At 54.3% G+C, this 14,846-nt stretch overlaps 4 protein-coding genes across 4 annotated transcripts; 2 read left to right on the plus strand and 2 right to left on the minus strand.

The window, feature by feature from the left end:
• Positions 1 to 158: 158 nt before the first annotated feature.
• UMAG_05259 (uncharacterized protein) lies at positions 159 to 1,346 on the plus strand (the record flags this gene model as incomplete). The annotated part of the gene is made up of 1 exon (XM_011393679.1): positions 159 to 1,346. One exon carries the CDS (start codon positions 159 to 161, stop codon positions 1,344 to 1,346), a length of 1,188 nt encoding a protein of 395 aa, XP_011391981.1.
• Positions 1,347 to 4,474: 3,128 nt separating this feature from the next.
• UMAG_05260 (uncharacterized protein) lies at positions 4,475 to 6,466 on the plus strand (the record flags this gene model as incomplete). The annotated part of the gene is made up of 1 exon (XM_011393680.1): positions 4,475 to 6,466. One exon carries the CDS (start codon positions 4,475 to 4,477, stop codon positions 6,464 to 6,466), a length of 1,992 nt encoding a protein of 663 aa, XP_011391982.1.
• Positions 6,467 to 7,425: 959 nt separating this feature from the next.
• Positions 7,426 to 9,915, minus strand: UMAG_05261 (MAP kinase pathway-interacting protein; the record flags this gene model as incomplete). Its single annotated transcript, XM_011393681.1, has 1 exon — positions 7,426 to 9,915. One exon carries the CDS (start codon positions 9,913 to 9,915, stop codon positions 7,426 to 7,428), a length of 2,490 nt encoding a protein of 829 aa, XP_011391983.1.
• A 1,267-nt stretch (positions 9,916 to 11,182) lies between these two features.
• UMAG_05262 (uncharacterized protein) lies at positions 11,183 to 14,362 on the minus strand (the record flags this gene model as incomplete). The annotated part of the gene is made up of 1 exon (XM_011393682.1): positions 11,183 to 14,362. The coding sequence occupies one exon, from the start codon at positions 14,360 to 14,362 to the stop codon at positions 11,183 to 11,185; it is 3,180 nt and encodes a 1,059-aa protein (XP_011391984.1).
• Between the last annotated feature and the right edge of the window lie 484 nt (positions 14,363 to 14,846).

Here is a 14,846-nt window from a genome sequence, read left to right on the forward strand (position 1 = left end):
ATTGACGCATACCTGCATGCTCGTGCTCAGCAACTCAGAGGAACACAGCAAAGGTATTTGCCACCGAGCCGTTCGTCTCGCCGCATCTTCGCTCCTTGCTCCTTGCTTCTTGGCTTCCTCCAAGGATTTCCATCGTATCAACTAGCTCTTGCATCGATATGACCGCAGCGAAACATCCCACGCGCAATATCATCGTTGTTGGAGGCGGCATCGTGGGCTCGAGCATCGCCTACTATCTCTCCAAGGCGGTGGCAACTACAGCGACACGAGCAGCGACCAAGATCACCCTCATCGAAGCTTCCGCAGCACCTGCACCCGGCGCATCGGGAAAGGCTGGTGGCTTTCTCGCTCTTGACTGGCATGGGCCTGCAACAGCGAGCTTAGCCAAGCTGAGCTTCAATCTGCATCGCTCACTGGCAGACCAGGATGGTGGGCAAGAGAAATGGGGTTATCGAGAGGTCGAGACATGGCAGGTCCACATCGATTCGAAACTCAAGGAAAGGCCAAAAAAGGCGAAGTCCGTCATCAGCTGGCTTGACCAAGAAATTGTACGCTCCACTTCGAACATGGGTGGTGGTGGCACAACCGCCCAAGTTCACCCTGCTCAACTGACACAGCATCTGGTCGACGAGTCGCAAAGAGGTGGCGTGCAAGTTATGTTTAATTCTCGAGCCACTGGCTTGCACTTCAACGACGATCGGCAAATTGACAAGCTCGAGGTCACAGACACCCGATCAGGAGACACCAGGACGCTCGATGTGGATGACCTTGTGATTGCAGCGGGGCCCTGGACAGGGTCGCTGATCACCCAACTGTTCCCTCGAAACTTACTGCCTGCGCATCTCAAGTCGGCATCCTCAATCGACGGGTCCCGGGCTCACAGCATTGTGATTGAATCTCATAAGCCTTTGTCAGCGGACTGCCTGTTTACCGACATGTCTTACGGCCCTGGTGGTCGCAAGGCAGGAGCACCGGAGCTCTACTGTCGTCCTGACGGCACTGCATACGTATGCGGTGGCTCCGACGATGCTCCTTTGCCCGAAACCGCTGATGAAGTGGAATTCGACGACACCAAGGTTGCTTCGCTCATGGAACAAAGTGCGGTTCTTTCACCCTCTTCGTTGGATGTCGACGCAGGAGCTACCTTGCTTGCAAAGCAAGCGTGCTATCTTCCGATCAGCAACAGAACTGGCAATCCCATCATTGGGGGGAGAGATGGCGTGTATATTGCTGCTGGTCATTCGTGCTGGGGCATTACTAACTCGTTGGGAACGGGTAAGGCGCTTTCAGAGTTGATACTTGATGGCAAGGTCCACAGCGCCGACATTCGGGGTTTGATGCCCTAATCTTGTGTGGCTTCTGATAGATTGAGGCCATGCGGGAAATACACGTGCACATCTGATCCGGGTAGTGCGAGAATGCTTCCTCGCCGGCGAAACAAACTTGCGAGAGAAGAGAGATGGAGTGAGTCATCATACTTGGCTGAGATTAGTTTCGATTGAGTTGGATGCGATAAAAGGATCATAACTGTGTCCAGACAGGAGTGATTGCCTGACGCGAACGGGCGCTTCTGGTTGAGAATGCCGTTGGAGACTTGGTAACGTGTGTCAGGCACGCGATGTCATTGCTATCACACAGGGAAGACAGGCCCAGCGCTTGATGTCATCACATGCTCGAGGACGGGAGATCGAACAGCATGCTGAGAAATCGTTTGCACAAAGACTAAGAACGTGAACAAACCGGCAGAGGTATGGACTTTGACGGTTTCAGAGAGCGACGTAAAGGAGAAAGTGCGATCACGGCATGGGAGATCCTGCTCCTGTCCATGTCCTGTCAGCCGCGAAGTGATAGTCAGGTAACATGCGGGCCATTGCGCCAAGAGTTGGAATGTCATTGCTAGTACCGTCCAGAATTTGACGGCTTAATCCGTGAATGATAGAGGGCAACTAGAGGCGATTTTCATGGAGTGCTGAATGGCTTCTCGCAACTCCAAGCAAAAATGTAAACATTCAACCACGATCTGGTGCAGGATATGCTTCCTTCCTTGATAGTCGATGTTCCCAACTAAGCTAGGAGAACTGAGCTTGAAGTACAAGGGTTAGGGCGATCCGGAGTTGATTCGTTATTCTGCGACAGGAGCGTAGTATCTTGACAGGAAGGGCCAGGCAACTGACTGGAAGCGGGCCATTGGCCAAAACTCGATCAGGCGATCAATCACGAATACTGAGAGACTCGCCGGATGACTTGTTGTAGTTGTCGAAAAGTGCCTTGTTGGACAGTGCAGGTGGAAATTATTCCTGGCCTCTTTTTTTGGTATGTAATCGAGGGAACGTGTACACCTCGGCTGAATGCGATTTCCCTAAAGGTCAGCGTCAGATCGAGGTGAGCGTTGACCCGGATTCGTGATTCGTCGCTTCAATCGTGAATAGTAAGTTACCTTGTGCCAAGATGGTCACACGTCGTCATCATCGACATCATCCAGCGCGGATGCTCCGATCCTAGACCTTGCAATAATACCATGATTCCGCCGTTCGAATAGAGTACGCTGTATTCCAGAAAGCGACTAGGCGGATGAGCCGGTAATAGCCTTTGCCAACTCGGTGAGGAAATTGAAAAGTCTTTATCCCATATCAAGTGAGAATACATCGTATGGTTGGCTCTCTGGGGCATGCATGATCTTTGGTCTATCAAATTGACATTCGTGATTGTTCTCACCTGTTGATGGAATGGAAAACATCGCACAAGTCACATGACCTTGTTAACAATCACCAACAAAGTCTTGGCTGCAAGGCGAGTCGGGGCTACATTCGTGATTCATAGTGTGAGCCCAAGCACGTCGGCAAGTCAGCCAAGCGCCGCCGTACGGCAGAGAGGCTTGCGGGAAATTGTGGTACAAAGTACGAACCGCGGAGAATTTGGTGTTGAAATCGTGATTGAAATTTTGCACCCCCCATCTTCCAAGTTAACTAGAACTTTACAGATAAGTTAAACTCGAAAGTCACAAGTCGTGAGTGTTGCAGCTTGCAGAGTCACGAGTGTCAAGAAGGTGCAGCAACCAATTCAAACCTCGCACAATACAGTCACGAGTACGGAGCTGCGGGGGTGCGTCAAGAAATTCGCCTAAGCGAGGCTCGTTTGGCGGCAGCTAGTCAGCTAGAAATTAAGTCGCTTGGCGACCCAGTTTGGACGCTTTCCAACTTGAACAGAGCAAGGTTGTGTTGAGTCTTTGTCGTTCGAAACCACGATTCGTGATTCGTGATGGTCTCTCTCTGTAGCTGGTCATCTTGTTCCGTAAGCGGAGGTCGAGCTCAGTCTGACGATAATTGGCGTCCTTGTCACCTCTAATGATGTTGCGAAGATTGCGAGGATCATCATCAAGCCCGGCAGAGTCATCGAACAACGTCAACGTCAGCTGCGCAATATGTTGCCAACTGGTTACGATAATGACTTAGTATTGTGGTGCTCTCTGAATATGTTAAGAAGGGGTTGTCTAAACAAAAGATACACAGGCGACATCACACTTGCTCGTCATTCTCGCGTCTTGTGAATCCCGGATTCGTTTTCGAATGACATAGCATCGTTTATCCCACCGACGCCCAACTTTCATCATCACAAGCAGCATTGTGATCACGGACGAAGTGAGAGACGTAACGGGTATTGTGGTTCTCTCGGCTGTGGATGTCGGTCAGCTTGTTGTGTAGTGCAACACCCAAACCGTTTTCAGCGTTGCAGGTTTGATTGGCGAGTACATCCAGTTGCTTGTTCTTCCGTCTTCAGACAGTGAAGTCAACCATGAATGGCACTGATCCGAAAAAATTTGACTGTGCTGCGTGATTTTTTAGAATCGTGAATCCTCCTGCACCACTCAGGTGCTCACGCTAAAATTCTGTCTGGCTCTGCCGCATGTGCTCTTTTTTGCTTTTTTTTTTCTTTTTTTCTTTTTTAAAAAAACTCTCATCTTCTTGCCGTGGGTTCGTTCGCAGCCTCTCGCCGTACGAAGGAGCAAACATCAGGGGAAGAAATTAATTTCTCTATCGCCGGCTCATCCGACTGTTCTGTCCCTCAGCCACGTTCGATTCATCGTCTGTTTCTGTCTTCGAGCTGCATCGGTCCCTCCGTGCTCTTGAGCGTCCTCTGTTAGTCTGCCAGTTACCATGGTACTGGCTAGCGCCGTCCGGTCAAGTTGGTCCGTTTCTGCGTTTTGCAGCCAGCTGGTCAGCCAATCGTGAACGAATTGAATCGAGTCGTCAACAAGTTTTGTCGGCCTCCAATTAAATAGTCCATCACCCTCTTCTCAATCGCGCTCATCTCTCATGTCTTCTGAGAAGCCATCACTCCTCACTTGTCTCTCACGACCTCCTTCCGACCCACCATCCTTGCTCTGTCGACGCTGGTTCCGCCTATCGGCTAATCCGGAGGCATCGCTTACTAGCTGATCCTGCCCTCGCCCATCCCCCAAACACAGATCGCTACCATGTCTCAGCCTCAGACCGAGATGTTGTCTGCATCTTCGGATGCCAACTCTAGCGAGCGCCAGTCATCCACGCCTTCAACTCAGTCCAACGACCACAATCATGCTGGCCCCAACCCAGCTCAGGCTCAGGTCCTGGACGAGACGCTCTTCCCTGCCGATTCGTATACCCGCGACACAAAAACTTACTGGGCCGATCTTCCCTTCTGGGAAAAGACCAAATGGATCAACGCACAGTCCAATCAGGAAGCACGTCGAGAGCTCGGTGAGATCGGTAGCATGTTTAAGAGCGATCCGCTCTCCCCTTTGCGCGCCTACTACAACAACTACGTCATCACTGGTCTCGGTCTCTTCGTCGAGGGCTACACGCTCTTCTCCATTGGCAACCTCTCACCTCTCTTCAAGGCGGTCTGGCCACAATGCTGGAAGAACTACACCGTCTGCGATGAAGGCTGGCTCCACGCCATCGACTACCTCGAGATCGTTGGTATCATCGTTGGTCAGATCCTCGTCGGTATCGAAGGTGACTGGATCGGCCGTCGATTTGGCATGGTCCAGGATGCGCTCATCATGACTCTCGGTTCCGTAATGTTGACCGCCATGTGGGGCACTTCGCTCAACGGCTGGATTATCTGCTACGCCTGGTCTGTCTTTATCTACGGCATCGGTGTTGGTGGTGAATACCCCATGACTTCGACCCGCGCCATGGAGGGCACTGGCACCGGCCGCGCTGCCACTACTGGTGATCGAATGCACCGTGGTCGTAAGGTCGCCCTTTCCTTCCTCATGCAGGGCTGGGGTCAGCTCGCCAACCAAGCCGTCCTCATCATTGGTCTGCTCATCTTCCACGGCTCACTCAGTGCTCCGTATTCCACGACGTCGACTCAGTGGACCTTCCGTGTTCAGTTCGGCATCATTGCCGTATTCACCCTCTATCTCGCCTACATTCGATACTATCGCATGAAGTACCAGGACGCTGCGCTCAAGAACGCCAAGAAGCGCCTCAATACGTCGGGCTACGACGTCAAGTCGCTCAAGCTCTCGCTCAGTCACTACTGGCATCGTCTCGTTGGCACCGCCGGTGGTTGGTTCGCCAACGACTTCTTCTTCTACGGCAACAAGATCTTCTCCGGCGTCTTTATCAATATTATCACGGGCGGCAGCGGTAGTCTCGAGACCACCTGGCTCTACAACCTGTACAATATCATCATTTCGCTCGCCGGCTACTACCTTGCGGCTCTGCTCATGGATCACAAGCAGTACGGCCGCAAGTGGATGCAAGCCAACGGATTTATTGCCGACTTTATCCTTTTCATCATTGGTGCTTCGCTCTTCGGCCCGCTCACCCAGCCTGGCGGCGGTATCAAGGCATTCCAGGCGATCTACTTCCTTTCGTCGTTCTTCAACCAGTTTGGTCCCAACTCGACCACCTTCTTGCTCGCTGCCGAGGTGTTCCCAGCTTCGATCCGTGCCACTTCGCACGGTGTAGCAGCTGCCGTTGGTAAGCTGGGTGCACTTGCGCCCGCCATTCTGTACAACTACATTGACAACCATACCAAGTTTTGGGTGGTTTCGTGGTTCGGTCTGCTCGGCTGGGTGCTTACCATGGTATTCATTCCGGACACCACTGGTCTCGATTTGCGAGAGCAGGAGCGCTACTGGGAGTGTGTGGTGCAGGGTCGTGAGCAGGACTACCACGGAGTCGCCATCCACCCGCGCCACCTTTCCTTCTACGAACGTGTAGTGCTCAAACGCCACCGCTACTACGATCCAGAGCTCGACCGTCAGCAAAAGATGCGCGAACTCGAGGCGCACTTCCACTCGAGCAAGAACGAGAAGGGGGGCGACGACGAGTTCCCCACTGACGACTTGATGGAGGCTGATCTCCAGCTCTACTTCCAATCACTCGCTGACGGTCAGAACAAGAAGCTGCAACCGCAACCATCGCAACCTCAGCAACCTTCCAAGCTTGCCGAGATCGAAAAGAGGTTGTGATGGCGTTTGCTTGCCCGTTTCGGATCGTATCGCTATAGACACTCTACGCCACGTTCACGTATGGCTTTTGCTTTAATCTCAGTTTGATCTTGATCGTTTTTTTTTTCACCTGTGAGACGAGATATCGCGCGTGATATTCACGATTACATCCGCGTTTGTGGTTCCTGTGTGTCATTCACGATTTCGGGATTCTGTGCTGTTTCTGTAGTGTGGTCACTGACTGTATGGTCGGATGTTAAGAGGATGAGAGCGGTGTTTAGGGTATGTGGTTGCAACTTTGACGCGTCCAGCTTACTATAAGAAGCTACGGTAACCGAGTTGGTTAAGGTTGCAAACTAGCCTGTTTGAGAGTTATGCTGTTGGCAACACAATTCGAATCCGAGTGGGGATTGGATTACTCGATGGGGATTTTGGGAAAGGCATTTGGGTGAGCATCAGTGAAGAAGTCGGCTTGGCCGACGCACCTAGGCTCTAGGTCAAGTATGCAGAATGACTTCGACTCTGCTCCCCCAGGGACAGATCCTGGTAAGTTCTTGCTCTCTTTCTCTCTTCCCTCGCTCCTACAGTTTATAACTCAAGACCTGCGTCATGCGCGTTGCTCTCAATGAAAGGCACAGTTGTAAGTCAAGGAATCCAGGGTCTGAGGCTGAACGCACTGCCGTAGCGAGGCGACGCTTAGTAGCTTCGTAATTTTTTTATGAATTTTGGCGCTCAGTTTTACTGACATACAAGTGACGAGGATTTCTGTATCTTTCGCAGCTCAGAGACATGTAGGTCTGAAAGCCATACAGGTTTGGACCTGATTCACGATCTGGTCTAGGGAGCGCTTTTTAAGACAGATTCGACTCGAGAGACAACTCAGCCAGATGGACACACAGGCATCACAGACATGGACGGGTTGGTATAAGAACGAGATTGACATGGCACCGAGGGCGGACGTCACCTGAGGCACGTCGAGATCAGACGGTAGCCATCGGCGCGGAAGCTGAATGCGCGGACGGATGGTCGTGTGTCAAACTGCTGTCGTACGACGGCGAGCCGGCCACGGCTGTGACGGACTCTGCCGCATGCATCAAGCGCGAATCCGGGACGGGCGTCGCAGACAAAGCAGTGGTCGACGCCGACTTGCCCAACGATCCGCTGGCGGCCGAGGAAAGCTTGCCAATGTACCAGCTGGGGACCCAGCCCCTGGCGTGCGCATCTCGCTCCTGTACGCAATATGACCAGTGGTTGTACCGCTTGAATACGCGCAGACGCTCGTCCTTGCGCAGATCCAGATCGCCCTCGCCACTCTGGTAATCCATGAGCATGATCCCCGGCGTGCTGGTGCTCGTAATCAGCGCCGGCGGAATCGCCGCACGCTTGGCATCCAGCTTGGCTCCGCTGCTCGATGCCGTGGGCGTGCTCGGGTTCGAGATGGTGCTTGCACCCGACCGCACATGCGACATCGACGCCGCCTCGGCTTCCACAATGCTCCCCAGAGGTCGACTTGTCTCGAGCAGACACCCGGCAGGCACCCATCCAGACGCATGCTCGGCTCGGTAGTTCGAGTAGGTGACTCCATCATCATCCGCCGAACTCGCTTCGCTCGCCGGGACGCTATACACCACGTCCCCTGCACCGTCTTGCTTTGCGTCTCGTTGCACGATCCACCACCCTTTGGCCTTGTTGATCACGACAAACGTATCGCCCACATTCACGTCAAACTCGTCATCGCGCTCGGGCATGTATGGGTAGATGGCCACCGCGTATGTTCTCGCCACCTTGTTGCGTTCGGGCAAGTCGGCAGCCGGTCCAACTTCCACCGGGTTCGAAGCGTTGGTGACGAGCGCACCCGGCGGCGGTGTTCCTGCAATCACACGACGTCGGTCGGCACGCGGCGCGCTTCGCTTCTTGGTAGCGGACGAACCACCGTCGGTTTCGCGTTCCTGAAGCTTCGAGGCTGCCTTTGCCTCGGCGATCGCAATGGGCGATTTTACGTCGCGGATGTGACGAAGCATAAAGACAGGGCTCTGTTCGTTTTCCTTGAGCTTCTGAAACAGAAGCAGAGGTTTTTCGTCGTAGCTGAGACACCGCTCCGTCTTGCCGTAGCAGATAAAGAGCGCGTACTTGCGCCAGTCGTCGTTGATCTTGTACTTTTTGAGCGCTGCTGGGAGCACCTTATAGCATGGGTCGTCGAGAGTGACGCGAAACGACTTGTACGGGTTGCTGTCGGAGGATGCCGTGGTAGCAGCCGCTGCAGAAGCGGCTGGCGATGCCGACAACGAAGAGCCCGAGGCAGCGACCGTCGAAAATTTGGGCTTCGGTTCCGACACGGTCGTCGCTGCGGCGTCTTTGATGCGATCGTCGCGTTCGGTTGCTGCGCTGACAGTGGTGGCGTTGATGGAGCCGCTGCTTCCAGTATTGGAAAAGAGAGATGAGCCACTGGTAGACGACAGAGCAGCGGATGCACCCACGGAGCCTGCACGCGGTCGAGCAGAGCCAGCGGCGTCTGGATGTGCAAGCGAGTTCTGATGCGCAAGCCGACGGGTCGGACTCACCATCGAGGTGGAACCGGCACTGGATGGCGGTTGCTGCTGAGGGAAAGCAGGCTGAGATCCGAGTGATGTGGGAGTGACCGAGGGAGTAATCTGCGTTGGCGAAACATCTCCTGTGGGCACTGTATTGGACGCGCTGGCCGCATACATGTGTGCGGCAGTAGTGGGTGTCATGGGCGCGGCACCACCGATACTATTAGACCTGGACGACTTGACGGTGGTTGGTTTGAAGCCGCTCATGGCTTGTGAGCCGCCATATGTGAAGCCGGTTCGAGTGGGAGAGACAAGACCAGCAAAGTTGCGCGAAGTGGGCGATTCCATGGGCAAGCTGGATGCGGCTGAGGAAGCCAGATCGGAATTTGAGCCGAAGGCGGACGTGGTGGCGCTGCTCTCACTGGAACGATGCGCGGAGAGCGAGTTGGAAACAAGGGTGATGGGCGTGTCAATGGAATGCGCCTTGACTCCGACGTGCCTTGCTACGGACGCCATGTCCTGCTGGAAGCGAACGAGATAGTCTGCGAGTCGCAGGATCTGCGATTCCAAGAGACGAATGCGATCGTCGCGTTGACGTAGCGCAGTAGACATGTGAGCTGTGCTGAGCGTGTTGGTGGCATGTTCTTGCGCCTCGATTGACTTGGGAATCCAGTCGCCTTCTTGGATGGGGATGTCAAACTGCTGCTTGAGACGGTAGATGGCAGCAAGGAGCGCGAGGCGCTGACCTATGGTGACGACGCCGATATCCCTGAGAGCTTCGTCGTCGAGCAGAACAAGCACATCGCCAGTGATGCCGTTTGACTTGAAGTCTCTTGCATACTTGGAAAGACCGACGGAGGAGAGCCAGTCTACGACCTGCTGCTCGGACCACTTGTTGACATGAACTGTCGGTGACGACTTTGGGCTTTGAGAGGACATGGTTGGCGGAAGAGGCTGAGAATCAGGGAAGCGCTCGTACCGGGTAGGTGCTGTGCTGTGCTGTGCTGTGCTGTGCTGTGCTGTGCTGCTCTGCTTAGATGAATTGCGACGAGGAGAGGGAGAGGACTGGTTCAGCTGTACGAAGTGGTTCAAGACGATCGGTCAATGGCAACGAGCGTCATCTTGACCGCTGATGAAATAGAAGAAAGGAGCGGCGTAGATATGGGCGAGCAGAAAGATGGACGAGCGTGCGTGCTCTAGCCGAAGACTTGTGCTCCGATGTGAGCCGAGTCGAATCGAGTCGAGTCGAGTCGAGTGGAGCCAAACGTATTGAAATAGGGCGTTAGAGGAGCCTAAGATGAGACCGACAGAGAGGCTGACAACGATGAGCGTGTGCAAGCGGTGATCGTGTCAGAGCGAACGTGACCCGGAGCGAAGCGGACGATGTGATGAGATGTGATGTGATGAGATGTGATAAGATGTGATGGAATGGAATGGAACGGGTGAATGGATGAAAGGATGAAAGGTTGAATGGGTAAATCGTCAACCGTGAAGCGTGAATGACTTGCAAGACTAGGATGAACCAAAGAACACATCGCATGCTTGCTGCGCTGCACCCTTAAATCGAAATCGCCCAGCCAGGCTGCTGCAGCCGACGCCAGCGCCGCCGCCTTGCTTGCGAATCGTGAATCGCGTTCAAGTGTGAATCACGAATCACGAATTGGAATCGTGATTAATCGCGAGTAGCTAATTAACTTAGTGAATCTTGTTGACAAACCTCACATTCGTGATTAAGTTGGCATTAATCGTTCATCACCGTCGTGCGTGCACCACACAAGACACGAACCCGAGAATCGCGACACTCACGACTCACGACTCTGGACTCGTGACTAAGTTACTCTTACATGGGTGATTCAACCGCGATTTGTGATTCACCAACCATGCATAACGCATGAGTGTGATACACAAATGCAGCGTGCACGGCGGGCTTTAATTGATATTCACTTTGTATTTGTTCCACGTTCGACTCGTGACTGTGGTGTTCGTGTCTCTCAAGTTGGAAGCCCGAAACGACGCTTTCGGTACGCGTTCGGGTCAGTGAATCGGCTCAATTACCAAATCTCAACAGCCATTCGCAAGTCCCCACCCGAAGTTTCAACTCAATAGAGATGGCCAAGCATCATCATGCCTTCAACGTGCATTCGCTGATAGCAACAGGCAAAACATTGATACAGTCTGTGATTCACGATTGACATTCGGGATCACACTATGCTAGCTGGGGATCGACCTCAGCCAGAGACGAGCCTGAAGGCGCGTCGTCTGGGCGTCGATGAAGCTCTACAAGCGTATCGTTAATGTAGGATGAAAGGATATCGTTCTGAGACGAGTGATGCATCAGCTCCTCTTCCACTCCTTGCACTGCATCCAACAGACGCGTAGCCGCTTCCACTGCCCATGCTGCCGTGCATTCGTAATCCTCATCTTCCTCGTCCAATCCGGAAATGTCTCCCGCCGCGTAGCCGTTGGCTTGGTTGGTGTCACCAACCTCTCCGCGTTTGGCACGATCCGACGAGCCAAAGTTGGCTGGCAACGGCAAACCGAACTTTTCGTCGCCTTGGCCTCGGATCGAAGCTGCGTCCTCCTTCAGCTGCACCTCGGCGTTCTGCTTGGATCCTGCCTTCTGCAACAGGGAGGCTGCCCTCCTAGCAAGCATCCGCAGAATCAAGATCGAGGTGTACGCCGGTCCCTGGGGCGATGGGTTGTCTTCGTTGCCAACCGTCGGCGTCCGCGTTACATCGAGTATGTAGCATCCAGGATTGTCGATCGTGCCGTTGGAAGGAGCTCCGTTGGTCGTTGCCGTGTGTCGGTTGACTTGTCGATTCGCATCGCCTTTGGCTTGAGTTGCAGCCTTGGCCAGCGTGAAAACAGTCTCGACACCTTCGGAATCCCTCTTGCCGCGCAGCATGCGTGCACCGTTGACTTTTGCCGTAAGCAGCTGCACCGCCTCTCCAGTGTGCGTAGCTCCGGAGACAATACGGAGGTCATCGTCGACAACAATGTCGGCTCGTCGTTTGCTCGGCTTGGCCAACCTAGTTTCGGCATCGTCCGACTTGAGGTGCGTCAACACATGCGCCACCAAGACTCGCTTGTGATCTTGGGCGGTGGCTGCTGCGCCGCAAGAAAGCTTGACGTCAAAGTCGCACTGTCTCCATCGGCACCGACCATCCGAGGCGTACTCTGCGTGTAGCTTGGCGTGGCTTCGCTGCGATTCGAGTGAGTTGGTTTGCGCAGCGGGACATGTCGACCAATGGCAACGGAACGGCTCGAGCTTCTCAGGGTCCCGTTCCTTGACAGCAATCCCTCGAATCACGAAACGCTGTGGCTTGCCGTCCTGTGCTGGTACCACCATAGCCGACGCATTTGGGATCACCTGACTGACGGTACGGATCAGCTCAGCTGCAGGCTGCAGAGGAACGTCGATCTGCTGACCAAATTCTTCCTTGTATGCGGTCCAAAATTCCATCTGAGTGACCTCTTGGGCCTGATCGCGTTGAAAGACCATCTTCATCCATGCGATACCACGCTCCGGTTCCTTGAGACCAGCCAGGCTCTGACGTTCTTGCGGTGTAAGCCTCTTGCGTTTGGCTCGCTCCTGAGGTGTTTCGTTGGCGATTCGGATCTCAAGCTCGCGCCTCCTGCGCATCGTCTCAACCTGACGGCTCGGAATATCGGAAAGCCAAGAATTTGGCACTCTGAGAGGAATCAAACGTTCCCACATGCTTCGTCCCAGCTGCAGGTTGCGCGAGAGCAGGCGCACCAGAGCGGCAGTCTTGGCGGAAGCGTGCACAGAGAACGAGTGACTTGCGTTTGGGCTCGCGCTGGCTTTGTTTTTTGATTTAGCCGACGAAACTCGACGCGGCGCGTCCGAAACGGGTGATGCAGCAATCTTGATGGCGTTGTTGCCAATGCAGACAAGCTGGTACATCAAGTCTAGCGCGCCATCGAGCAGCTCAGTGTCTTGGGTCAACGGGAGCAATTCGACGCAGCGCTGCAAAAGACCGGGCGATTGCTGTCCGTCGGCGAGCGTCACCTCGACAAAGGCAAGCTCGTTGCGCTCGTTGGCTGCCATTGTGGTCAGGCAGCGCATCGAGCCCAACAACATGGCACGATCATTAGAGTGAAGCGCAAGCGAAAGCAGCGTTGCAAAAATGTCATCGCTCGCCGTTGTTGCGTCGGTTTTCAGTTGTCGCGCTTGGCCAACGGCGCTGCTTTGGCCGTGTCCGTGTCCGTTGACATGGCTTGGTGTTGGTGACGCCAATGTTAGAGGCGGCGCTCTTTTGGTCAATAAGACCTTGGATGCTAGCGTCTCGAGAAGATCGAGAAAGTAGAGACGCAGCTCTGCGATGCCTTCGATTTCGCACCAGCCATCCTCGTGTTGTGAGTCGGATGCAAGGTTGGAATGACCATGTGGGTGCACTGCTGTGATGGGCAGCTGCAAGACGTCGCGAATCAAGTTGAAAATTCCTTTGGTGGAGGCCAAGCTGCGCACGTTGGAGCTGTGCAAAGCAAGATTTCGAAGGGACAAGGCGGCTTCAAGCGCTCTTCGCATGAGAACTGCGTGCGAGACATCAGAAGTTGACCTTGGGACGCGCCTGGAGTCAAGCCGATTGACCTGGGCAGAGAGAGAGTTGGTGCTGCTGATTTGCTGAGAGGTTGAGAGGCCTTGGTGACCACCGTCACCGGGAGCTCCAATGCCGACATCGGGAGTATCGACAGGTTGCTCAAAGTAAGGTGCGGCCCACAAGGAGGGATGTTGGTCGGTGAGAGCGGCATGGATTCTGCGTACATAGGATAGCAAGGCGTCGGTTAATCCGGGGACGCTGTCAAGAGTGAATTCGCGGGATGCCTGGTCGCGGTGGCCGGAAGTGAGGGAAACGAGACGCGACAAGGCCCAGTCGATCTGCGAGGGAAGCCCAGACTTGAGTGAGAGGAGAATGCGATTGCTTGGACCTGGAACAAGATAAGGAGCTTCAAAGCCATCGCCGACCGTCTTGGGGCGCTTGAACGGCACACTAGCATCGGCAGGCAATTGCGGCAATCTCGTCGAGCTCGGACGATGTTGGAGCATGGTCGATGGCGTCTGTGGTTTGGCGGGGGTGGCTTGCGAGCGATGGGTGGGAGTGGGCATGGCGTGCATGTGACGGCCATGTGAAGGTAGTGAAGCGATGGCTCTCGAATGATTCGGGGTGTGAGGGAAAGGTGGTAGGTGCTGCGCAGGAAAGCCTGGATGTTGTTGAGGTTGATGCGGATAAGGTAGCATTGGCATTCCTTGGCCCATCTGTGGTGGTTGTGCAACGTAGGCAAGGTTCTGGCTGCGGATGACGCCTGGGCTGGCAGCAACATACGCTGCGCCCGCAGACGGGGTGTGCTGTGAATATGTCGACATGAGATGGGAGCTTGGTTGATCGAGCAGATTGCTGATCCGAAATCAGAGATGAAATGTGGGATCCGAGTCTGAATAGGCTGCTGTCGAGAAGCTGCGCCTAGAATGTGGACCTGGTCTGTGTCGTATCGATGCGTTTCCTGGATGAGTCCAACTGTTCAAGCTGGTACCAGAGCAGAGCGGTCCGCACTCGCGTTGAGTGGAAGTGCGCGCGCGAGCAAAGGAGGTCGAGTGATGGATCGATGGTGTAGCCACTTTGCGCTGCGCACCGAGCCAAATGAAAGGCGTTTCTGATGCAGCTACGCTGAGCTACAGCAAGGTGAAGCCTAGCGACGAGTCTCGTTTGTTTGCGGATCAAGCGTGGATTGAACGCACCCGAGGCGATTCGATGGTGGTATGGAAGACGTGTAAGGGCAAAGCGTGACGCTGACAGCGGCGGCACAGAGTAAAGAGAGCGCAAGCTGATCCTGCCGAGTGCAGCAGCAAT

Source organism: Mycosarcoma maydis, chromosome 19, assembly GCF_000328475.2.
Source record: "Mycosarcoma maydis chromosome 19, whole genome shotgun sequence".
Classification (NCBI taxonomy): domain Eukaryota; kingdom Fungi; phylum Basidiomycota; class Ustilaginomycetes; order Ustilaginales; genus Mycosarcoma; species Mycosarcoma maydis.